Here is a 26,387-nt window from a genome sequence, read left to right as displayed (position 1 = left end):
TGTATTTAGTAGGATATGAAGAAGTAAAGAAGCGTACGTACTTTGTTTTTCAATTCGTGGCTTGTCTCCAAGTCTTTTCAAAGAACTGTTGGTCTTAGCGCGAGAAATGTTATTGTTAAACAATGGATTTCCCTAGGGTCCCCGTCTGTCAACCGCTTTTCTTTGAGCTTGAATCTGCTGTTCCACTGTACATCTAATGTTGTAAATTTTCAAAACAGTCATCTTGTAAGTCTTGTTCTTGCACTGTTTGATTCTCAAGAGGTTATGTGAACAACATTTAAGACTTAACCAGCTAAGAACAAAGTTTTCTCACCTTCCGACATCATTTTATTCTATATATACTACCATGTCAAGTTTTTCAACTAACCTAACATGTTCAAAATTACTTAGAGCTTTTATTGTTTGCAAATAACAATTTTGCAAATTTCAAATTTAATAATGTTATAATTATACTTTGATTATTTAAAAGCTGATAAAAATTCCTTTAAGGGTTAATTCTATACATTGGACCCTTACTGTAATCTCCAGAATGTCTGCTTGTGTAGAATGCAGTATTCAACCTTAGATCCTCTCAGATAGTTTTAGAGAGAGAGAGAGGAATATTAAAAGAGAAGCACTTATAAAACATTTAGTTTTGTTTTAAACAATACATTTTAATTAATGGAAGAATATCGTTTCGTTCACAGATTAAGATTCACCATAACTGCCGATAGTAACAGGGTCGGACATGAACTGTAAGGCCTCCAGTTCTCTAGATTAGCTGTACAATAGCTACTATAAGGGGCTAATTATGAAGCTCGACATTTGTGGGGGTGTATAGGGCGGGTCAAACCTCCATTGTAATTGCTTGAGCGTTATCAAAGCGTATCACTGGAGTAGTTCGGCAATTATCTTTTATGTCTGTCTTTCTTTCCGCGCGATATCTATATTATACTGTGACGTTGCATATCGCTTATTCCATGGGATTTGTCTGAGCGTTAGCGAAAATGTTTACATTGGTCTTATTGGTGACCAACGAGAAAATTACAGAATAAATACATTTGTAAACAAGCCGTACAAAATAATTCTTCCAAGCCGAGTGTAAAGTTCTAACACGGTTTCTAACGTTAAAAAAACTGGTTTATACTTTACTCTAGCGACTGTCCCAAATATTCACAAGATTTCTGCAATAAAAATAAATGTTAGGTTGAAAGCAATGGGTTTTAATATCCAAAAAAGGTCATAACAATGCAAGCAAACCTGAATTCAAGTCTATTGAGGCTTGAGAATGCGTGAATGAAGCATGGCCTCAATTTCCCGGCATGCCGGCATCCTTATACACGCGCTATCCTTATTGGACACCTTCCTGAGTATCCCCAAAGGCTCACAAGCATTGTGGAAAGCAGACAAGGCTTATTTTATTCAATTCTAATTTTAATAATGATATTTTGTTCAATCGAAGTAATATTATGGATTTCTAAACAAACATATTAAAAACATTTTAATGTATGGATAAGTTTTTTTTTATAAAGGCAATTTAGCCAATATTAAGTCAGTATATACTTACTGTGTGTATATAGGTGTTTTAATGTATTGTTTCTTAGTGTAGAAAAGATTAGTGTAATTATGTTGTATCATACATATTGCAATAATGAACTCTTCTGTTCTACTCCCTTCTATCTAGGTTAAGAAAGTATTTGTAGATAATTAATAACTTAAAACTAATAATAGTTGTGTGAGCATTATATTTTTACCTCACACTGGATAAAAAATACAGATTTACGCTTAAATATTATATTATTATATGAAAAAAGTCGTAATGAAAAATATTAATTTTTAATTGGAAAAATAATTTTCACTGACTAATTGTTTCTGATAAATAATAGTTTTCAGAGTTGGATTTCAATATTGCACTATAAAAATTAACTTTTTGAACTATTTTATTAATTTTTCATTAAAAAATGACCAACAACTAAAACAGATTGAACTGTTTACGGAAGCATCTACATAGGTATAAAAGAATCCAAGATTTAGAATTAGCACTAGGTGATTAAACGTCATAAAAACTTAATTGATAGGAGTTTTTTTTGGTATGTAATACAAACATAAAAACACAAAATATTATAATTGATTTAATACTTATTAAAACGTTATCAAAATAAAAATATATTAAGAAAAGTGTACGTTTGTATTTCAAGTAACAAATGTTATTGTCATAACAAAAAATTGTCATTATTTTGAAAGGTTTTAACAAGGAAATAATTAAAATTCCCTCTTTAAAGGAAAATAATCTTTCATTTTGTTTTTACTGTTGTAATACATTAGGCTGGAATCTCCAAACCGTCTAAACTCTTTGTTATATAATAATATATAGGTTTAAAAAAAATTTACAGACATACAGAAATGAAATTACTCCAGCTCTAGAGTGATAGGCTTCGCTAACGCTCAGCCAATTAGAACACCTTGCTTTGTAGTAGAGAGCTCAGTGCCCAAATGAGAACGCATAGCTTCATTTATTACACATCACTTGTAACGTATCGAAAACTTAAAATGTAATGGTAATGAAGCAATGTCCTTGTTAGGTAATATTAGTAAATTAGATGCGAAGTATAGCGATAACGAGTAGGGAAAGAGTATTTTTATTGATAGAGAATATTGATGTATGTTGGTAGTATTAAATGTACTGTAGTATTACATTAATTTATTTTAAACTCATATTGACAAAAAGTTACTAACATCCGAAACAGCTGTTATGAAACAGATTACTAAATTCCTCAAACAGAATATATAAAAGAGTAGCAGTTACCCGCGGCTTCGCACACTATTTAACTGGAAACACAAACATATTGAGCATATTCTTTTTAAATGACAACCCTGATATAAGTGTTAGTCACTGAAAGATGTCCGAATCAACTGATCCATTTTATTTAAGTTTTAGGAGTTCATGGTGTATTATTCAATACTTCCAACGATTTCAGAAACAATTGAAAAAATGTAATCCATTGTGGAGAGATCCTGCCCAAAGAGAAAATAAATTTGAAGTACTACGCTTTTCAGTCAATACACTTATAATTTAAAAAATTAGATTTTACTGTAGTTAACCTCTTTAACCACGACGTCCGTATTATGGCGTAAACTCCCGACGTCCGTATTACACGGACGTGGTAAAGAGGCGTCAACTCCCGACGACCGTATTACACGGACGTGGTAAAGAGGCGTCAACTCCCGACGACCGTATTACACGGACGTGGTAAAGAGACGTTAAATCCTGACGTCCGTATTACACGAACGTGGTAAAGAGACGTCAAATCCCGACGTCCGTATTACACGGAACGTGGTAAAGAGGCGTCAACTCCCGACGACCGTATTACACGGACGTGGTAAAGAGACGTCAAATCCTGACGACCATATTACACGAACGTGGTAAAGAGACGTCAAATCCTGACGTCCGTATTACACGAACGTGGTAAAGAGGCGTCAACTCCCGACGACCGTATTACACGGACGTGGTAAAGAGACGTCAAATCCCGACGTCCGTATTACACGGACGTGGTAAAATGGCGTCAAGTCCCGAGTCTCGACGTCCGTATAGTGCGGACGTGCACGTTTTAATATTTTACTGACTAAATATTTTACCAGTAGTAATACCTGTGATTGAGAAATCACTAGGTGAGCTATCTGCACATGAAGTACATCAAGTTAGCATGGCTATGTGGTCTAAGGCGGCATTCTTGTTTTAGTATTTGGGGTTTTTCCGGTCTTGTGTACACTGTTCTGTGGTAAAGCCGTTGGGAGGGCCTACCTTAAATTAACAGTGGTTGGCTTGGGATCAGTGATTTTCTTATTTGAGTGCATCAGACCCAAAAAAGCCATTTTGCATTTTTTTACCTTAACTATAGCAATAAAACCACTTGACTTATGTTTATTTTATGCTCTACGATGGATTTATTATTTAACCATAACCATAATAATGGGTTTAAGAGTTAAAAAACCATAAATGCGTATAGTCTAAAATGGTTTGGGACTTTCGGGAAATACGTCAAATATGGGTCAGGGTTAAAAGAGTTAATTAAAATTCCAATAAACACAAACCCTAAAAAGAAGAGCTTCCGCACGTAACTTGACGTTAGTAAGGTGTAGCTGACTTTGACAGATGAATAACAACAAAAATTTACTATCATCTGTTTATATATGTATAAATTATTTGTTTTACGAATTGCTCTTAACTTTGACAGGTTGTTAATAGAACTTTTAAAACACGTGAAGGGTAACCTAGACGAATTTTCTAAATAGAATTAGGCCTATGTGTTAATCTGGTACTCCTAGAATGTTCATGCAAAATCTACGTATAATAGGTCCAGTACTTTTACATCATTGGGTAAAATATTGAAACTGAGGAAGATATCAGATTCCAGATTTCGAAACCCAGAGTTATTGAATTTGTTCAATGAAATTGAACGATGCCAAATTGATTTTATTAAAATATAAAATTGTATTTAAAATACTAAATACTATGCAATTAGCATAAATAAACATGGTTATGGCCTTAAAAGCTATAAATCTTGACAAACCGTTTTCTAATTATTGGAATTTAGTGAATTTCCATTTATCCATCCCTAAAATGTAAAAAGGTTGCATGTTCCTACTTTTACTTAATGTTTTACTCCCAAACACACAGAGAGATATCATTATATTTGTATATAATAGTAAAAATTTACAAGTTTGATGTCATTTTTCATAAACTCCTTTTCATTTTATTCTATTCTTTTCATCCTACGATCTAAATACGCAGAGTAGAGATAATAATTCGATTAGTGTTTATCCCCATAATTATTGGCTTCATTAGAGGGTATGAACCTTGAAAAAGAGTTCATTGTTTGAGTAGCTGAACTCTTCTCGCTTTAAAACGCAATGAACACTGCAAATGGATCCATCGACGAGATCCGGTTGCTAGGCAACGCTAAAAACTCTCTCCTCTTCATCATAAATGCTCCAAAACTTTTGTAATATTGAAGCAGCTCAAGTGAAACTAATTACCAATTCCTTCTATAGTTTTTGTGGTGCAATTTCACCGAGTTTGCAGCTGATTGTAATTAGGGCTACAGTAATTATTATTGTATGACTCATTCAACCTATTGTTGCGCCAATTAGTGCTATAAGACAGATCAGTGATTTGAATGTATTAATTTTAAAATATTGCTCTAAAATAAATTTAATCACGAAATAATAAATATGGTGTGCCAAAAATACAAACAATATACATAAATCTGTAACTAAATAATAAATATGTTTTTAATTAGTAAACATAAACGGCAAGCAAATTATGCTTTGGAAATTCTTAAAAATTCATTCGGGCAAATCACGTAAAAATGCAGCATGAATTAATAAAGATACATAAACAATGTTTTGTAATTAATATTGAGAACAAAATACAGTACTAGTGAAAGGAAAATTTAGTATCTAAATATAGTATAAAAATTACACTTAAATGGCTGAATTATTAATTATTGTGTGTAAGTGTACTGTATGTTGTTGCTTTAGCCAAGTTTTCGCTAATGATTATGATAGATGAGTTCACTAAATGGAAAAATCTGATTCAATGAAGAAATTACTTGGGATTTAAAAATTAATTTGAACTTCACTTTGGAAATTACAAAACTTAAAAATTTAAGTTTTACAAAAGTTCTTGCTTGCATAGTTTTCGAATAAAAGGAAATTGATAATTTAAAAAAGTAAGAACATGCAACTACTTTTACATTTTAGGGATGGATAAATGGAAATTCAGTAAATTCCAATAATTAGAAAACAAATTAAGAAGATTTATAGCTTTTAAAGCCATAACCATTTTTATTTCTACTATTCCATAGTCGTTATTATTTCAAATAAAATTTGATATTTTAATAAAAACACATTTGTGTTTTCACACGTTCAGTGATAGAGAAATCCAGTAACAGTAGGTTTCGAAATCTGGAATCTGACCTCATCATCAGGTGTATAACTTTTTCTACACGCAACTGTAATCTAGATTAAAATAAAAAAAATCCTTGATCATTGCAATTCGTAAAACTTAGGAATAAAAACAAAACATGAACTAAGTTGGCCCTCAGTGCTCGAGGATAAACACATCGTAGTGCACTCAATCATAAACCAGGTGAGACAGCGAGAATACCTCTTCACCTAGATTAAAATATATTTTTAGTCTGGGTGTCTCTGATGTCGAAACTATGTGAAGGTTTAATTTTGATCTTCTTGATCGCCGATTTGTTTGAATCTACTCAGATAAATGTGACCCCAGTCTCAGACTCAGGTCTGTGATAGGGTCAGATATCAATCAATCAATCAATATTCTTTATTACATATTCTTGGAGAATAGTACATCGTCAAAATACAAAACAAGTGCAAGCGTAATTTGAGAGTCCATGTTTCTAGATGGGTTGATCCTCCAGGAACTCCCTTTCTTTGTAGTATGGGCGATTCAGCAGCCATTTTGTGAGAGCTGTCCTGAAGGTCTTGATAGGTTCCTTCTTTAGGTGGTCTGGTAGGTGGTTGTAGAAGAGGGCCCCTTTGTAGGTTGGTTTTTTTCCGACAGGGTGAGGTGGTGTATCGGGAGGGCAAAGTTGGCAGCGTTCCTTGTGTTGTGTTCATGCAGGTCTTGATGTCTAGTCTTCTGACTGAGGACGGCATGCGTGACTACTTCTCGGATGTAGAGGGATATTACTGCAAGGATTTTCAGCTCCCTGAATGCTTCCCTACAGCTGTCTTGGAATCCGAGGTTTGCAAGACATCTCACCGCTCTTTTCTGGTGAATGAGGACTCTTTGAAGGTTATTGTTAGATGATCCTCCCCATACTGCTATACCGTACCTGAGGTGCGATTCAAACAATGTGTAGTATGCGGTTTTTGCTGTCTCGAAGTTGCTTGCTTGTAGTACTCTTCTTATAACATAAGTGCCAGAGCAGAGCTTCTTGCAGAGCTGGTTGGTGTGCTGCTTCCAGGAGAGTTTTGAGTCCATTGTTATGCCAAGGTATTTAGTCTCAGTTAGTGTGTCAATTCTGTCAATAGGGATATTTATATTCTGTTTTTTTGTTCTAAAATTTAATTGGACTGTTTTGGTTTTGTTAAGGGCCAATTGATTGTTTCCGCAATATTCCTTGGCTTTGTTTATGGTTGTGTTTGCTTGAAGGAGCAGTGCCTCTGCTGACTTATTTGTCAATGTGATGACTGTGTCATCAGCATACATGATAGTCTGGCAATGGTCACCTAGTAGGAAATGGTAGATCATTTGTCAGCAGGAGGAAGAGTACAGGACCAAGTACCGATCCCTGAGGAACGCCTCTTGCTATTTTGGCTGTCTCTGAGAATATTTTATTCTGTACGTTATTATTAGTAAAGCTTAGCTCAACGATTTGTTGTCTGTCATTGAGGTAGCTGTGGAACCGTTGCGCCTCCATTCCGTCAATGCCCAGACCGTGTGGTTTCTTAAGTAGGCGGCTGTGACTAAGGCAGTCAAACGCCTTACTAAAGTCAAGAAAGAAGCTGGTGACTAGGCATCCGTCTTCAAGTTGGTCAATTACGTGTTCTGTAAGTTTGATCAGTGCCGTTGTGGTTGACTTTCCTTTTCGGAAGCCGTGCTGTTGGGAAGTAAGAAGGTGATGTTGCTCTAGGTGGGATAGGAGTCTGCTGAGGACAATTTTTTCAAAAACCTTTGAAAACGTTGGTATGAGAGAAATTGGTCTGAAACTACTTGTGTTTGTTGTTGGGCCCTTTTTATGTTTTGGGTAGACTTTAGAAAGCTTGAGCAGAGATGGAAACATTCCTTGGCTTAGTGATTTGTTAATTATATTTTCCAATGGCATACTCAGTTCTTTTTTACAGAATTTTACAAGTTTAGCTGATATTTCATCAAAGCCTGACGATGTTTTTGGTTTCAACGTATCTATTGCCTTTTCTATCTCTTCTTGTGTAGCTTGTTCAAAGCTAAACTTAGCATTTGCAGTTGAGAGGGATATTTCCTGGTCGCTTGTGTCTGGGTTAATGCCGTTGTCTAGAATAGTTTTTTCAGCAATAGTAACAAAAAGGTTATTGAAGTGATTTGCTATTTTTATAGGATCTTCCATAGTTCCATTGTTTGTCACAAGCTGCCATTGGTGCTCAGTTTCATGTTTTGATCTTCTCTCTTTGTTTATGACTTGCCAGAGAGCTTTTGACTTATTGTCAGCTCTGCTTATGAAGTAAGATGTTTTCTCTTTCCTTAGGATTTTTAGCTTTAGGTCGTAGTCCTTCTTTCTAGCTCGTGTTTCAGCTTTAGCTTCTGGTTGACCTGAGCAGAGTTCTTTTTCCAGTGCCTGTGTATATAGATTTCGTAGTCTATGCTGGGATGACGAATGTTAACCGTTAACAAAACCCATGCTGGGATGACGAATTTTAACGGTTAACATTCGTCATCCCAGCATGGGTTTTGTTTTTTAAGCTTTTTCCTGGTTAGTCTAACAGGGCAAGTTTCATTCAGGGTTGTTTGCACAGTTCTATGAAATTGTTCATAAGACGTGTTTGCAATTCTCTGCCAAGTACACACTTTCCCAGTTTTGTTTTTGAAGTTTGATTTTAAATTGATTCATTGAGTTGGTGTTAAAAATTCTTCTTTTTTCATTTAAGGGCACAGGTCTTTCTCCTTTTAATTTCAATCTGGCTATTTGTGCTGTGTGGTCTGATAGTCCTGATAAAACCACTGAAGTTTCTATGTGTTGGTTTTCCATGTTCGTACATATCCAGTCTATTGATCTTTGTGTCTGGGGTGTGATTCTAGTGGGAGGGAGAGTCACTCTGGTTAGGTTGAAGGAAATCAGTAGTTCTTCAAGTTTTATGTTTTCGCTGTCAGCTTCGTCCAAGTTGTTTACGTTAATACCTCCCATTATCACTATTTGTTTTCTTTCCATGGCTTGTTTGGCAAATCCTGCTACTCCTCCTTTTTTATGTGTTTTTCTTGTGAAACCTTCCCACCAGAGAGTAGCCTTCTATGCGTGTGTTTTCCAACTCTTCCTGTGTGAGACCATGTTCTGTTACTATGATGAGATCTGGTTGTGATTCATTAAAGAAGTGTGCTAACTTATGGGTCTTTTTTGGCAGCCAGTTTATGTTTTGGTGCGCAAAAGTAAGTTTTGCATTTAATTTTTAATTGTATTTTCCTGTTCTCCTCTAAAAAATATTTATTGTTTTTACTTCCTTCTGAAGCGGATGTTATGGGGTAGTGTTCCCTGATGAGTTTTGAGCTTCTTTAATCCGTTTGATGAATTTTTCGTAGAAGTCTAAATAGCTATCTCCAGGGTTAAGTTTGGTTGCAGTTATTGGAGGAGACAGAGTAACTTTGAATTTGTTAGTTCTGTGGTTGGTGTCTGCGCGTTCAGCATTGGTGCTCTGTTGTGGGACTTGTTCGTGCTGAGCTTCAGGTTTTTCCTGCTGCGTTCTTAAATGTGGCTTGTTTATAGTGTTGCAATCATCCCTAAATTTTTGGGCTTGTAGGGATATGCTAAAATAGTTTTTCTTGATTCTGTCCGGTGTCGGGGCTAGTTTTTTCTGGTCACTAGCCGGGTTTTGTTTCGAGTCGATATTGTGGTTGTGTTCAAGTTACAGGGGACATACTCTGGTTTGTTAAAATACCTGAGTTGATCATGAAGATTTTTAATAGAGCCGTCCATTAGTTTTTGTCTCACTCTCATTTCTGCTAGTTCCTTCAGAACGAGTTTACTGGTTTTATTACTATTTAACATTATTAGGTTATCCTCCGTGATCTGTGTTCCGGTGGTTGTGAGGTCCTTAGTGAGTGTGTCAGTATTTAGATTGTTTTTTTATTTTCTTTAGCTGTTCTATTTCGTTTAGTAGGTTCTTAATTTTAGCTTTGTCTTGGGCAGTAGCTTCCTCTCGGTCTTGGTCCTGTTCCTCGAATATTCTTTCCAATTCGTGTCTCATCTGTTTTTCTTTCACTAATTTGCTTTCCATGTCATGGACTTTGTCTACAAGTACATCATACATTTTAAGGAACATCTCCTTCTCACTTGCTAGCTCTTCTAGTTGTAGTTGGTAGTTTGGGAGACTTATTTTTGCGTCCATAAGTTCTTGAAGTTGTAATAAAAATTTTGAGTTTTGAGTGCTGAGTTCTACAGTTTTCTGTTTTAATTCTCCATTTTCCAGTAGAAGCGCATTTCCAACCTCTGCTGCAAGAGATAATGAAGTTTCAAGGTCGCAATCTGCTGTACTTAGTGCACTCACAATTTTGTCTTTAATTTCTTCTATGTTTGGGGTTTTGCTTGCTTCAGATATGTATTTTTGAGAGCAATTTTTACAGATCCATGAATTGATCTCTTCTTTACCAAGTTTTTTCAGTTGTTTTTCCGTCATGTTAATACAGCTTGCATGGTACCACAAGTTGCATTCTCCAGTGAAAAGTATCCCGGAGTATTTAACTCCTATACTACATGTGCCACAGGGGTATTTTGGAGGTTGTTAGTGTCATTTTAATAATACTGGTATTAGGTGTAAATTATAAAATTGTAAAATACACAGGTCAATTATTTTTCAATACACAGGTCAAGCATAAAGATAAAACATATTTAGAGAGTTTGCAGAAATAAAATAAAACATGCATAGTCTGTCACTGCTGTATATATTTAGTAATGGTCATGAATTATTGGAGTCGAGCAGTAAGTATATACCATGCAAAGATCTAATCTGTGGCCTCAGTAATACTGTTGTTTACATTGGTGATTGACAGCTGGTAGATAAGAGTCTAGTTATAATGTTGTCTGCAGCTGCAATGTTGGACATGTTGGGTTGTGGTGAGAGTGACAGTTCTCAACAGGAAATGACTACTGTAACAGTAGTCAATCTCAGGTTGTTATACATTGATGCCTTCTGTATTCCAGAAAATTATTTGAAACAGTCTTCCACACAACAGTCTGGTTGTTAGTTAGTTTCTACCAGAAAGTTATTTAACTGTTGTAATTTTATGTAGTAATCAGTGCTTTTTTGCTATGATTTACCAGTTTTTTGCTCTGCAAAGAAAACATGTGACTGCACACACACTGAAAACGTATGTATTTATTTTTATATTTATTTAGACTATTACTGCAGGTAAAATAAAATTTTATATTTCTGTCTATTCTAAGTACTTAACAAAAACTTGTTCCGTTGTTTTCGATCTATATTTTCTGCAGGAAAGTTGTTAAAGAAGGAAAAAAACTGGACTGTATTTTTGAACTGTCACTGTCACTTGTCACTTGTACAACTATCACAAGACAAGTGATAGCTATCATTTTCGATACCAAACTCAGGTCTGTGATAGCGTCAGATCTCAGACTCAGGTCTGTGATAGGGTCAGATACCAGACTCAGGTCTGTGATAGCGTCAACTTCCAGACTCAGGTCTGTGATAGCGTCAGCTTCCACACTAAGGTCTGTGATAGCGTCAGATTCCAGACTCACGTCTGTGATATCGTCAGATTCCAGACTCAGGTCTGTGATAGCGTCAGCTTCCAGACTCAGGTCTGTGAAAGCGTCAGCTTCCAGAATCAGGTCTGTGAAAGCGTCAGATTTCAGAGGAAGGTGATAGCTCTAAAATTCAATATCCACATTGAATAAACCCGTACCTACGTTGAGTGTGAAACATGTTTAGTGTCTACTCTATGCATTTTATATCTCGTAAATATCCAACTCGTGCATTTTATAAAATGAAAACCTAATTATTGAAACAAAAATAAACAATAAGGCCAGACGTTACCTTCAGGCCTTTATCAATACTCAAATTTTGCATATGAGTATTTATTAATAGACGAAGGAGTTGCAGATAACATAATCGGCAATTACTATTTTATCTTATCACTCTGTGTAAATCCCACTATAAGAGGGTTTTCTCAGTATAAAGACGTTCACTAGTTTTATGTTTGTGATATCAAGAGGAAGATTAAGCTACTAGGAGGAAATTCAGAAGAGTAAATATGTTAGTTTACTTATTTGTTTCATAATTAAAGTTGTAGCATATGCATAATTTATGTTTTATTTATTCATTCGTACATCTCATTGGCATGCATAATTCAGTAACTGTAAAGATAAAGGATGTTTACGAAATCTCCGGTAGTATTTGGGAATGTGCTTTTCATGTCCATAGAAATGGGTCAGAAATGCTTAGTTTAATGTCTGAATAAATATATTATTTAAATTTTATTTATTATTTCATATGTCTATTCAATAGAAACACAATGACACTAAGAAAACAGCTGTAATGTTTTTACCCTAAAAAATTAATAAGTCTGGTGAAGATTGTAACTGATATCTCAATTCATTTTGAATATATGCAGGCGTATCGCCCCCTTAACGTAAAAGGTAGTTAGCCCATAACTTCTGCTAGGATTATCGTAGAGCTGTTTTTTTAGGTAACTGTGCTTATTTGAATTTAATTTTCAAATCATGTGACACAAGAAGGGGTTGCAATTTGAAAATTTCATGTGATCCCCTCTACCCCCTTTTAAAAAGGGGGGAACGTATTTTTATTTTCAAAATTTCATAAAAGTATTTTAATAGATATGGCGAAGTTTTTACATAGGTATGGCGTATCAGGACTTAATTTACACCCTGTATATATCACGTATCAAAAATGGCTCGGAAAATTGTCTTATAATCAAGAATTTGTTTTTATTCTACATAAATTCTTATAATCATGGTATAATCGAGGTTGCAAATAGTTGTTGCAACCTCGCATGCTATCATCCCATAGCTTATGTCTTAAAAATCAATTGATACATTACATTTATTATTGGGTAGACATACCTTTGTACCTGTACAAACTAAAAGTAAAAGTTCACATATAACCTTGTTTTTCGTGATATCAATAGATGCGTCTTCACTGAAAAAATAACCTATTGTTAGCCATACTCATTTTGATGGGGTCGGAATGGGAGGATATAGAAAGGGTTAAATATATGAAATAATAGTTTTTCTTAAATCATATTACTCTTAGCTTATCACTGCCAGACTATTAAATAAGGGCTAAATCGGTGTATAGAAGGTTATCTTTTAAAATCTTAACCCTTTCAATACCCTTTCGTTATGACCACCACCAAAACTAGCACGGTTGACTATCAGTTAAATTTTCGGAAATAGTTCCTACATCGAATTCAATACAAAGCAGAGTGATTATACAGTACACAAACCGACTCGGCTCTTAAACTTTACTTAACGTTATCTATTATCTGCCACTTGAAGATAAGCATTGTTTCCAGATAACGATTCCTACAATGGTTCCGGACGGCATAGACGTGACGTGTCTCAACGAGACTGTCGACTGGAGCAAAGTGAAGGCTGCCGGAATCAAATTTGCAATAGCCAGAGCCACACAAGGGGCCAATTTTGTGGACAACAAATTCGTAGAGAACTTCAATGGAATGAAGAGTAACGGAATAAAGGCAGGCGCGTACCACTACTTCGAGGCTGACCAGTCTGTGGATCGCCAGGTCGCTAGGATACAGGCGACTTTGAAAAAAGTGGACTTTGACGCAACCGATGATGTGTTGGCTATTGTTTTAGAGAGGAGATTCCCTCCGCCAATTCCCCCAGATGTGATCGCGGATAACTTACAAGGAGTTTTGACTGCCCTTGAAAAAACCTACAAGAAACTCTACATCTACTGCGATCCCAGCCACTGGGAGGAGAAAGTATCCTGGAAGAAATACGACTTCAGCCAGTACAACTTATGGATAACGAGTTTCACCAATTTCGCCGCCTCTCCGAAAATTCCAACGACCTGGAAAGACAAGGGATACGTGTGGTGGCAATACTCTATGTCGGGTACTGTGGACGGTGTAGAAGGCTTTGTTCATGTGAACAAGAGCAAATAATCTTAAGCATTTGTGTAATTAACAAAATATTTGAAACTATCAAAACGATATATTAAAAAACATTAATTTATCTCTACGCATTTTACATTTAATTTTCTACATTTTTTATTGTATTTCCAATAATTTTTGGAATTTATCGGTATAGTCTTATGATAGTAGTTCTAAGGACAATTACGTGATACAAGAAGTAAATATTGGTGTGTCTGTTATTCATAGTTTACCAGTCATTGTAATTATTGTTCTTACAATGCAATAGTAGTTCTGAGGTTAATTACATAATACAAGAAGTAAACATTGGTGATGTGTATTATTCATAGTTTACCAGGAATGAATAATTTACCTTATTGCCTTGAACATTAAAGATACAATGTATTACATAATACAAGAAGTAAACATTAGCGATGTCTGTTATTCATAGTTTACCAGAGATTAATAATCTTCCTAACTAGCTTGAAGGTTGAAGATGATATGTTGATATAGTTGAATTATAAATTCCTGTGTCTTAAAGCAAAAAATGAATAATAATGGTATAAATATCGTAAAAAATACTTGCAATGGTGTGTTATTGAAATATATAATACAGTAAAACGTATAACGCCAATGTGTATTGGTATGTTAAATATGTAAAAGTGTTTCTTGAAACCCTTTTTACACAAACGTTAAGCTTTGTTAGACTTAGGAAAGCGTTCTATAAGTCAAAAATGCCAATTAAAGAATCATTAACTTAAAAATTTTAAAAGTAGTTTGCTACGTGTTTAACTTGCTTTGGATAATTAGATATCCTCTTAGGTTTAGAAATGAATTTGAGGGACTTAATAGTTGAATACTTTCAGGAACTTTAATCCTCTATAAAAATTAATCAATAGTAACGAAAAACACGTTATTCTGATCTAAATTTACCTTGCTTTAATAACTTAGAACAATTGTGTCTATTTTCTTTTCAATTAGTTTTGATAATAGAATGTTTATTAATTAAATATCGCTGGTTTTATTAGCACGCCCGTATTTGCAGATAAAATAAATCAAAAGGAAAATAACATTTTATTTTATTAAAAAACTTTCTGTACAATAACCCAACATTTTTTAAAGTTAAGGGCCAATCACAAGACATTAATTTCAGTTTAGATAACCGGTAACCTCACATAGCCAAAATAAAGCCATTATACACTCTTCTGGCTAGAGATTACACACCCATGGTAATCAACTAAGCATTTATCACACACTAGGTAATTAACTAAGCACCTATCACACATCAAGTAAATTCATAGTTTTGGAACCTGAATTATAAAAGTTTCAAGTTACCTAATCTACCTACTAAAGATCATGGATTCCACACTCTTGGTAATCAACTAAGCATCTTTCACACATCAAGTACATTCAGGGTTTTGGAACCTGAATTATCACAATTTTAAGTCACCTAATCTACCTACTAGAGACCATTGATTCACCACTCTTGGTAATTAACGTAGCAGATATCACTCTAGCAAGTACATTCAGGGTTTTTGATCCTAATTATCAAAGTCTCAAGTCACATAATCTACCTACTAGAGACCATGGATTCCACACTCTTCGTAATCAGCATAGCAGATATCACTCTAGCAAGTTCATTCAGAGTTTTGGATCCTGAATTATCAAAGTTTCAAGTCACCTAATCTACCTACTAGAGACCATTGATTCCACACTCTTCGTAATTAACGTAGCAGATATCACTCTAGCAAGTACATTCAGGGTTTTTGATCCTGAGTTATCAAAATTACAAGTCACCTAATCTACCTACTAGAGACCATTGATTCCACATTCTTCGTAATAATTAACGTAGCAGATATCACTCTAGCAAGTACATTCAGGGTTTTTGATCCTGAGTTATCAAAATTACAAGTCACATAATCTACCTACTAGAGACCATTGATTCCACACTCTTCGTTAATAATTAACGTAGCAGATATCACTCTAGCAAGTACATTCAGGGTTTTTGATCCTGAGTTATCAAAATTACAAGTCACATAATCTACCTACTAGAGACCATGGATTCCACACTCTTCGTAATTAACGTAGCAGATATCACTTTAGCAAGTACATTCAGGGTTTTTGATCCTGAGTTATCAAAGTCTCAAGTCACATAATCTACCTACTAGAGACCATGGATTCCACACTCTTCGTAATCAGCTTAGCAGATATCACTCTAGCAAGTACATTCAGGGTTTTTTGATCCTGAATTCCACACTCAAAGTCTCAAGTCACATAATCTACCCACTAGAGACCATGGATTCCACACTCTTCGTAATCAGCTTAGCAGATATCACTCTAGCAAGTACATTCAGAGTTTTGGATCCTGAAACATCAAAGTCTCAAGTCACATAATCTACCTACTAGAGACCATGGATTCCACACTCTTCGTAATCAGCTTAGCAGATATCACTCTAGCAAGTACATTCAGAGTTTTGATCCTGAATTATCAAAGTTTCAAGTCACCAAATCTACCTACTAGAGACCATGGATTCCACACTTCTTCGTAATCAGCTTAGCAGATATCACTCTAGCAAGTACATTCAGAGTTTTGGATCCTGAATTATCAAAGTTTCAAGTCACCAAATCTACCCACTAGAGACCATGGATTCCACACTCTTCGTAATTAGCGTAGCAGATATCGCTCTAGCTACATTCAGGCTTTGTGATCCTGAATTGTCAAAATTACAAGTCACCTAATCTACCTACTAGAGACCATTGATTCCCCACTCTTGGTAATCAACTTAGCAGCTATCACTCTAGCATGTACATTCATGGTTTTGGAACCTGAATTAATAAATCTTCCATTCTACTAATCTACCTACTAAAGACCAAGGATTCAACACTGTTGGTAATCAACTAAGCACCTTGCACACATCAAGTAAATTCAAAGTTTTGGAAACTGAATTATTTAAAGTTCAAGGCAACTAATCTAATTACTGCAGCTCGTGAGGTGAACATACTAAATTTACTTTTTTTCTGGTGACCGAGCTGAATGAGGCCCTTTTTATTAATCAAGTCTAACATTTAACTGAAAAAAAAAAAAAAAAAAAAAACAGAGACAGAGATATATGATAAGTAACCTTTGAAGTTGGTATCCATCCGAGTGCTTTAATCACATAACGCTTACCTATACACTTAGGCACTTTATATACTACGAGCTTCGCTTTAGAGAAAGGGTTCAGTTCAGTTCACTTCCTAAGGTAACGGTTACTATGGATGCGAATTCTGACGAAAATCTGTTCTGAAGAGTACGTCTGAACAAGGCGGTTACAGTGTGCGCGTTTTCAGATCTTCTGATAGTCAGTACGTGTCAAAGCCACCCAGCTAAATGGATGAACTCGATGAACAATATTTTCTTGAAAGCCCGTTATTAAAAATAATGTTGTTGAAAAGGGTAAGAACAGAATATGTTAACCCGATATTTGGTAGTAAGCAAGATCTCTGTTGTTGTAATAATCTCTCATGTCCCACAAACACCTGTTCTCGTACACAAGACCGTTTAATTTATCAATATCCATGGTTAATTTAAGTTAATAACTCTAAACTTCGACGCACAGGGTGAAACAAGTTGCTGGCCGCACGAAAAAATCAAATTTGTTTGATCGCTCCAATCGTTCTGACGACTTCGTGTCTTTTCTGACGCAAAAGTCGCTGCCACTGTAAACAGTAACATTAGAAAACAGGCTTTTGTTTGTTCGGACGACTTCGTACGAACTCGTCAGTATTCGTCAAAACAGATTTTCGTCAGAATTCGCATCCATAGTAACCGTTACCTAAGTACAAATCAATACCAAGAAAAAATAAACAAAAAGCTTGTTCATGTGTACAATTTTGCATACCTCAGTATATCTGTCATGCCAAACATACACGTGTTAGGCCGAGTTTGTGAATACTTATTTTAAAGTCTTTGAAAATTCTACTCAGATTTCTGGGTTCTGCACTGTGAAACGATGAGTGCTAGTCTTAAAACTGTTTCTAAAAACAAAGCTGTCCAGACTAGTATAGACTTATTAACTCGGTATTTACTTTATCATTCTTCCGTAATCGAATTCAACATTCTGGAGATAATTCACGTGATCTACTTATCTTTCAATAATACCTCGTCGTTTACAACACCTCGTATTTTACAAAACGTTGCATTTTACAAATCATGGTATTTTACAGCACTTGTGTTCTGCCATACTACGTGTTATAATGCTCAAACTTTTTGTTCCCTCGTATTTCACAATGTCACGTACTTAAGTTATTAACGATGCGACATATTTTAAATAGCTTCTAATTGAAACGAGCCCCTTATTATTCTATTGCTTCCTTTATTTGTCTCACAATCTGCTATTTCATAAGCAAAGTTTTTTTGTATGTACTATACAAAAATCATATACAAACTATAAATAGCCTTGGAGTAAGTGATGTTTGAAATATAAAAAAACAATTTTATCACAACACTCTACACACTAATTTACTAAAATATACGTACCTGTGCGTATAAATACCACTTAAATAACAGGGTTTTTGAATGGGAAACGTATGTTCTACAACTGCAAAGATCTATAACGTTCAACAGACAAATGAACTGGATATACAAGTCAAGTCAAAGAATAGGCTACTAACATGTAGCAAAACGTTTTGGGTTTATTTTTGAAGTTAAATCCTCTTAAGTTCAGTAGGTAGATCACTGTCTACGGTAGACACCAAGTAAGATTAGTTTTGGGATGACTCTAAGAAGGAAATTACGGAGTAATTAAAAAAGAATCCTCTTAAGCTCTAAGATCAAATCAAGCACAGTTCCGGAAACGGAAGTTGGCGTGATCGTGTCAGCTGACAGCTCACGCACCCCCCCCCCTCACCACCACAACACCATCACCAACTCAGCAGCAACCTCCTTCAACCCAACTACTCAATGTAATTACATTGAATATTGCATAGTGTAATTAATTACAATTTCATGTCACACAGCCGTTTCAGTTGATTCACGAAATAAGAAAATTTATAAGAAATTTGAAAATATGTCAGAATTCATGTGCTATCAAATTAAGTAGGTAAATGTGAAATTTATTATACAAAGAGTCAAAATATAACTTTACTATCCTTCGTCTGTATAAAAACCACCTGGCATTGATCGTATTGAAGCTAAGAGAAGCTAAGTTGTTATATAAAAGTCTCTAATTTTCAGGAATTACCTTGGCGTATGAATAGCATCCTATTAGATTTCGCTCAGATAAATCATGGTTATTTCGTTATCAAGTAGGAATGCTCCTATCAAGTTGTAGTGATGGTAGTTAATTCCTATTATATTTCGAAATATTTATATTCCTCGAAAGAGGAATAAGATGACACATAGATTTATTCCAATGTTGGATTTAATGTGACTGGTGGGTTTAACTGCAATCCACCTTTCTCTTAGTGCAGCTTTTGAAATCTGGCTCTGTTATAGACTTGACTCCTGGAATCTGGAGTCATGTTCGTCTGAAGGGATCCAAAATTTGGCGGAATGAATCCCAAAACACTGGAGCTAAATAAGATTCTCATTGACTCAACCCTTCGTACCATGTAATGTTGGTTTATTTATTTGTGGGTAAAGTAATTAAAAGAAGTAAACCCAGTAGGGATCACTTCTGGCTGGTTTATACCTACCAGTTGAACCCACCACTGGGCACAGCAAAAACCGATGTGCCACTTCAATCTGGGCCACCTTATGGATGTCCAGTAGCGGCACATCACTAACCGCAAATTTTGAGATTCTGGGGTTCATGGGCAATTCGATAGGTCTAATCGACTGTGAAAGATGACTGTTGGAGTTGGTGGGGTTTGTTCCCTTACCTCAGAGGTTCTTGTTAACCTCAACAAGGGTGTGCCACCCCCTGCCTACTTTGACTGTAGAGGCTCGTTCAGAGCTGGCCTCCCCTTCTTCTTCCAGGATGACTTTGAGATGTAGTGCCCTAATTCTTCCTCATGGATCTCGATAGGAGGCGGCACCTACTCCCTAACCTTACCCATCCTGAATATCCTATCACTCCGGAAGCAGCGCAAAGGTTCTTACAGTACTAAGTGCAATTTTTAAGCTTCTTGTCCTAAGAGAACAAAAAAAAAAAAAAAAAAAAAAAAAAAAAAAAAAAAAAAATTAAAAGAAGTTAAAAAAGGTCATATGTCAGCGTTATTGAATTAAAACATAAAAACAGAACTTGTATTTCCATAGCCACCTTGATTAAAAATATGGTTCATAAAATTCCATTTTGGTTTTGATTGGAATCCATTCCTGCATAAATTGCCTATGTGCGAACAGTGTTGGCTGGGATGGAAATTGATCGAGGATCTCTATTTCCATCACCCCAGGGATGGCATACAACTTTATATTGTATATATTTTGTTTCATTAAGTGTTAACGTTAAAAATAAGAAGAAATATAAGAAATAGAATAAGTAAGCAACAACTTTCTATTGTACTTTTACTGTTATTTGGAGCGCCTAGATAGGAAATAGATTTCTATCCTGCATTAATTATATTAGCTTCCGAATAGAAAAAATCATGTTACCACGATATCTATCTCTAGGTAATTACAAGGTAATCTCTTATAGTTCTGGAGTATATCCTTTGTCATATCAAGTACTTAATAACTGAACTAGTAAAGTAAAGTACCGTAGTCTTATTTTACCACACAAAGTTAGGGTTAAGAAGCCCTCTCTAACACAACCTCAGGACCAACGGCTTAAAGTTGACTTTCAAACCACCACCAACGGCCGGGCAGGCGGGCTGCTTGCAAGGACAGGATCGCTCAGCGGTCACCCACCCAAGCAGCAGCCACGCTCGACGTTGCTTGATCTGGTTATCTTGCGATAACCGCCGTACCCGCTACACTGCGCCATTGGCTAAGAAGATCGCAGAAGCTCTATATCTACTCGTATTTCAGTCGAACTATGAAAAACAATGCTTCATCTTATTTTCTATGAATAATATTGCGGTGAGAAATTAACGTAGATTTATTAAAATCCAACATACCTTACATATTCCGTGGATCAGTGGTTCTCAACACTATGCAAAGCTACCGACATACCTGTAAACAAAGAAAAAAGTTAGCAAAGACATTAAAACCCCCACCATTAAAGATAAAAGGTGGAAAACAGTTTGATTCATTGAATGGTTTTATTATCTTCAATACTCTAGAAGAAGTATAAAACTGTTTTAATCTTTATGTAAATATGATTGAGATTTATGTTTGTTTTCACGCAGTTAAAACTTGCATTTATACTTGTCCAGCTATATCTCCCATTGTATATTATAATCACCTCGATTACATAAAATCTTTTCATTTGGATTGCATGTAATCAAATTATCAACATTACTTATATATGCAACTCTTTAGACTTAGAATTTTCAGCAAAATGACTTGAATGATGTAAATCCAGCTACGTCATCAACCAATTGTTGTAAAAAACTGTGAAAAAGTTTGCATTGTCAGCCAATAACGCTATTGTACATCAGAATGAACAAGAAGCGCAGCAATGTAAACCATAAAATTGTAAATACAGTTACTTTTTTGACCCATGCAAAGGGCATAACACAAATCCGATAATATTTTAATACATCAGTCAAATTCCAAATCAACTTAAACTTAAAATCGATCTTTTAGATATATGTTATCAGAAGTTTCTGGAAGTTTCCACATACGCAATTTGTGGATAAAGTTTTACATTAAATTAACATTTAGAATTTTGCCTATAAATTGGTTCATTAAATGGTAAAGTTGGCGTACTAAACTATTTTCGTTGCTGCAATGCTCCTTACTTTTTATATAGTCTTTGTCATACAAAAATAAATAGAATTTATATATATATATTATATATATATATATATATATATATATATTATATATATATATATTTTATAATATATATATATATATATATATATATATATATATATATATATATATATATATATTATCTTGAAGGTTGAATTCAGCTCAAGTTCACCTTCCACTTAGAGCAGCGTCCGGAATATGACGCTGTCACAGACTTGACTCCTGGAATCTGGAGTCATGTTCGTCAGAAGAGATCCATAAATCGGTCGGCGACGAAGAAGTTCAGGATGACCTCTTTACATCGTTTAGACATCAGAGACACCTAGACTACAAAATATAGTGTAATCTATGGAAATATGTATTCTCATTGTCTTACCATGTGTGCAACTGAGTGCACCAAAAAGTATTAGCCACGATGTCTAAGCACCGAGTTTTCAGCACACATCGCAGCTATGGTCGGAGGGTGTAATCTAAATAAAGAGGTATTTTCAATCTCATCAGGTGTGCAACTGAGTGCACCAAAAAGTATTAGCCACGATTTCTAAGCACGGCGGTGCATCTAAGAATACATGCAGTATCTTTAACACTCCCAATGCGCCTTTTAGGTGCGTGCGGCAAGTAAGTTGGCATAAATTGATAATTATAATAACATACTTAAATCTAGGCAGTATCGGTTCATTTTAGTTGGTTAGTTTAGTTTTATTCCCAATACTATCAAAATATGGACATTAAAACTGTATGACAATGTATAAATAAATATATATGACAATAACAATATACATATCAATAAATAAACAACAACTTCAAATAAATAACACAAAAATATATTTAAAAAATCTTTAGAAATGTGTACGGATAACATTTAATAAAAACCTATAGGTATTTGTATGTGCTCCAACTTATACAACGGGCTCTACCATGCATACTATCGAATTAAGAAGCTAAGATCTAATTTAAAAAATATTTCAATACTTTCATTTCAAATTATTTTTGCAAAAATAATTTCATTTACAAGGCATTTTACAGTTTCGTTAAATATTTTTGGTTCCATGTAACAAAATTTGTGTCTGCTGGCTTCTTTAATAAAATTTGGAATATGAATCTGTATAAATTGTGATGCTCTAGTTTCCCTGCCAGCAATTTTAAGGGGAAATTCTTAAAAATGTTTACGAACGTACATTAAGCAGCTTTGTTTATAAATTTGTTCAAAAATAAGAATGTTATTTTGAAAACTTAACAATCGTGTAGGTTCTGCTGTAGATGGTTTAAAATTCTTGTCTTGTCTTAAGTTGTGAAAGTTAAACTTAGTAAATGAATACTGGACTTAAGAAATAGGGCAAATATTTAACGTAGCATAGCTCAAGATATACATCATTATAAAGGGGTTGTTTAATAGAGATTAATGATAAGGGTAAAACCCTGGTATCAGTTATAATACAAGAAACTTCTTATTTTTAGGTTGGGCTTTACTTGATGTAAATCTTACATTACACTTGCATACAACGGATGTGTATGTACTTGAGTTTTGATAACGTAAATTTATTTACCAAAACAAATGGTAGTTAGATAAAAAATTAGAATTATAGTTGCAGTACTTTACAACTACTACCTTATGGTAAACTCAACAATTTTTACTCAGATTATTGCAATAAGCTATATATGTGAAGACCCCAAATTTGGTTGCTGCTAATGAAATAAAACATTATTTTTATCAATTTTGGAAGTGTGTGCTCTAACTTGGAAAGGCCAGGATTTTTCAGTCTAAAACGAGTTGTTTCTGAGAAAAAAATCTCGGAAGAATGCGATATGCTCAAATTCGTCCTCTATGGGAAAACTGATAATACATTACTACCAATAGAAGCAGATGAAATAAATGCAACACTTCATATTGAAACTGAAGTTTTGCTGGAACGGTAGCTCATGATTTAGTTGTAAAGTTCAGTCATTGGTTCGCGCTTTTCCCATTGTTTCTGGCCTTATTAGCTGTATATGTTCAATATAAAGGCTGGTCCGTATGTTTTATTACGCCAGTATAACTTGCATGATAAAGGAAAGTAGTAATCCGAACTTTATTTCAACTATCTAAACAGTCGTTAACGTTGAAATTGCCTTTTGATGGAAATCTAAGTATGTCTTGTTGGATGTTTTTAAATTTATGGTGGAATGACTTTTGGAGTGTTCAGAAAAATTGGTAATCTTTAAAGCACCCGGTTGTTCTTTTATTGGCTGAGCGCCAAAGTTGGTGCTGTTAAAATTTATCCTCAATTTTCATCTGCATGCAAGATCAATTGTCAGCGAATTGGTCAACAGATGTCAAGTTTAGCATGGAAATTAATATACACATAGTTAAGAAGAGTCTGATGGTAGTATTTATCACTAAAAAGAATTTTGTTGACATTTTCCTGAAACGTTAACAAAGCCTTTTTGCGACATGTAGCTTCGCGTGCTTCTATCTCGGATACTTTCAGTTACATAACAAATAATAATAAAATGGTTTGTTTGGTAATCAGAAATATTTTGCGTGAAATCATTCAATTTTACTAAGTAAATGAGAAGTTTTGCAGTCACGCAATACTAGAATAGCACGCTTTCTTACAAATTTCATTCATTAGATTTTGTTCAATCCAGCATAAAAGTAGGTTAGCCAAACGCAAACGTTTCTGTAACGCACACTTTTCATCAAATCAAATATTTTATTTTGCCACAACATAAAAAAATGTTTAGCAATCGTCAAATTACTATAAAACGCTTTTGACGTCATCAGGATCTGAGTAGGGCAGTATTTGGCTAAGGACCTAAGAACACAAATGTCTGAGGACAATTTAGACCACACGTGATCTATGTGGACGTTCCAAGCCAATCCCCTATCCAGACATATTCCAAGGAACTGTCGAATTCGTCGAGAAGGGAATCATCCAATAAGACGGTTGATTCCTAGCTTGAATCTGCCGATCGCTAAGCGAAAGTCAGGACATTTTATTTTTAGGATTCGCTTTGAGACTTAGGCCGTTTAATTGTTGAACACAATTATTTTGCGTCAAAAAAGCATGTTAGTCTAGAATTACTTTGAAATTGTTACTGAAGCAAAGTGTTGTGTCATCAGCATACTGCACAAATCTTCCATACCGTAGCGATGACTCTATACCATTAAAATATATAAGAAAAAAAATTGGACTGAGTATTGATCCTTGAGGGACACCGTAACTCAGTTGAATCGGTTCAGAGAATTCGTCTGATATTTGGACAACTTGAATTCTATGGCTAACAAATGCGCTAAAGCCATTGAAGAGACACATTTCTGATGCCATGAAACTCAAGTTTGTCGAGTAATTTTATCGAGATTGACTGTTTGTTGACCATCAAGGTCCGATCTCTGTAGGCAAACGCTCGTGATATATCATCCAGTATCTCCCAGTTTGTGGACTCACTGTCTCCAGTTACATTAGTTGCATGCGTCTTATCACATGTTTCACTGGTAGTGGATAGATTCGCTCAGCTTACCATCTCAGCTTACCATCGCAGAGACGCTATTTATATTCTCGGTTTGGAGATTTTTGTGCGCTAACATACAATCGTCTGTTTTTGTTACTGGCTGAGCGTTAGCGAAGCCTATCATTCGAGGGTCTGGAAAATCTATTTCTGTCTGTTTATCCGCACGATTTCTTGAAAACGAAATATTCTTTCTTCTTCTTAAACGAAATATACCCATAAACTTAAATTTTGCATGAACTTCATTTTGAGTGCAACAGAGGTGCATGAAACTCCATTGAACTTGGCTGACCGATAGTGAAAATTTTTACACCAGTATTTATTGGTGATTACGACTCCGGCGAAAACACATCTTCAGAATAAACCAATTTTAAATAAACTGAGCACAATCGTATGATAAGTGACATAGTAACACACGGAGCTTAATGAAATGAGCTAAAGAATTGAAATTTTTCAGCACCTCAGCGAAGCCTGTTACGTGTAACTCGATGTGTTACTCACTCCTAAGTTGTGTTATAAACGGTTTCGGGCAAGTGTTTCGTGTTGTAACACAAAAATCTACCTTAATACCATAAACTATATCGGAACTGCTTGCGTTTTGATTTGAAAACCAGTCAGTTTTCGAAAACGTAAAAACAGGATAGCGTTAATCGTCATATTTTCGAACGTTGTCCTGCACGAATTTTTACTGAAGTTAGGAAATTCTAATTTTAAGTATGTAAGGCCTGCAGATGTTTTTGTGCAACCGCTCTGTAAAAATCATTAAGATTGGTGAGGATGAAGTTGCTTCAAGGAGTGACGAGATATTTAGAATCATTTTCGTAGTCATTGTCAGGGGGGAATCCTAAGATGATTCAAAATTCAAAATTCTTCATTCTTTAGTATGAAAATTTTTACAATAATTGTATTACACTGGTCAGCAAAATATGGTTTGAGTTGCATATCTAAATCAAACAATATTTCTCCAACTTTTCACAATTTCTGTAGCCACTTTAAAATTACTAATCGGAAAAAACTCACCAACCGAGTAAAAAGCTTTCTGTATGCGATAGTTATATAATAATTTTTTGAATTTTGTAGGATTATTTTCCATTGTAATATTTTTCGGTAGCCTGTTATATAATTTTGGCCCTATATTCTGGGGAAGTGAGGCACTAAGCTGAAGTCGTCCCCCGATCAAGGGGGATTCCATGAAACCCTATCGAGAAACCTTGTTTAATCCTAGAC

The 26,387-nt window shown here is 34.9% G+C and overlaps 2 protein-coding genes across 6 annotated transcripts in view; one reads left to right on the top strand and one right to left on the bottom strand.

The window, feature by feature from the left end:
• Positions 1-26,387, bottom strand: part of LOC124367243 (regulator of G-protein signaling 7) — a 539,841-nt gene that overhangs the window by 203,709 nt on the left and 309,745 nt on the right. The gene's annotated exons all lie outside the window — the stretch shown is intronic.
• LOC124367245 (uncharacterized protein YegX-like) lies at positions 10,779-14,262 on the top strand. 3 transcript variants are annotated; one of them, XM_046823939.1, is made up of 2 exons: positions 10,779-11,065; positions 13,250-14,262. In XM_046823939.1, the coding sequence occupies exon 2, from the start codon at positions 13,265-13,267 to the stop codon at positions 13,862-13,864; it is 600 nt and encodes a 199-aa protein (XP_046679895.1). In that variant the 5' UTR covers positions 10,779-11,065; positions 13,250-13,264; the 3' UTR covers positions 13,865-14,262. The 3 variants fall into 3 exon arrangements, with proteins under 3 accessions (XP_046679895.1, XP_046679894.1, XP_046679896.1); XM_046823938.1 differs by lacking the exon at positions 10,779-11,065 and adding an exon at positions 11,917-11,970; XM_046823940.1 differs by lacking the exon at positions 10,779-11,065 and adding an exon at positions 11,927-11,962.

The sequence above is a fragment of the Homalodisca vitripennis genome, chromosome 8, assembly GCF_021130785.1.
Source record: "Homalodisca vitripennis isolate AUS2020 chromosome 8, UT_GWSS_2.1, whole genome shotgun sequence".
NCBI lineage: Eukaryota > Metazoa > Arthropoda > Insecta > Hemiptera > Cicadellidae > Homalodisca > Homalodisca vitripennis.
This window is presented reverse-complemented; position numbering and strand designations above follow the sequence as displayed.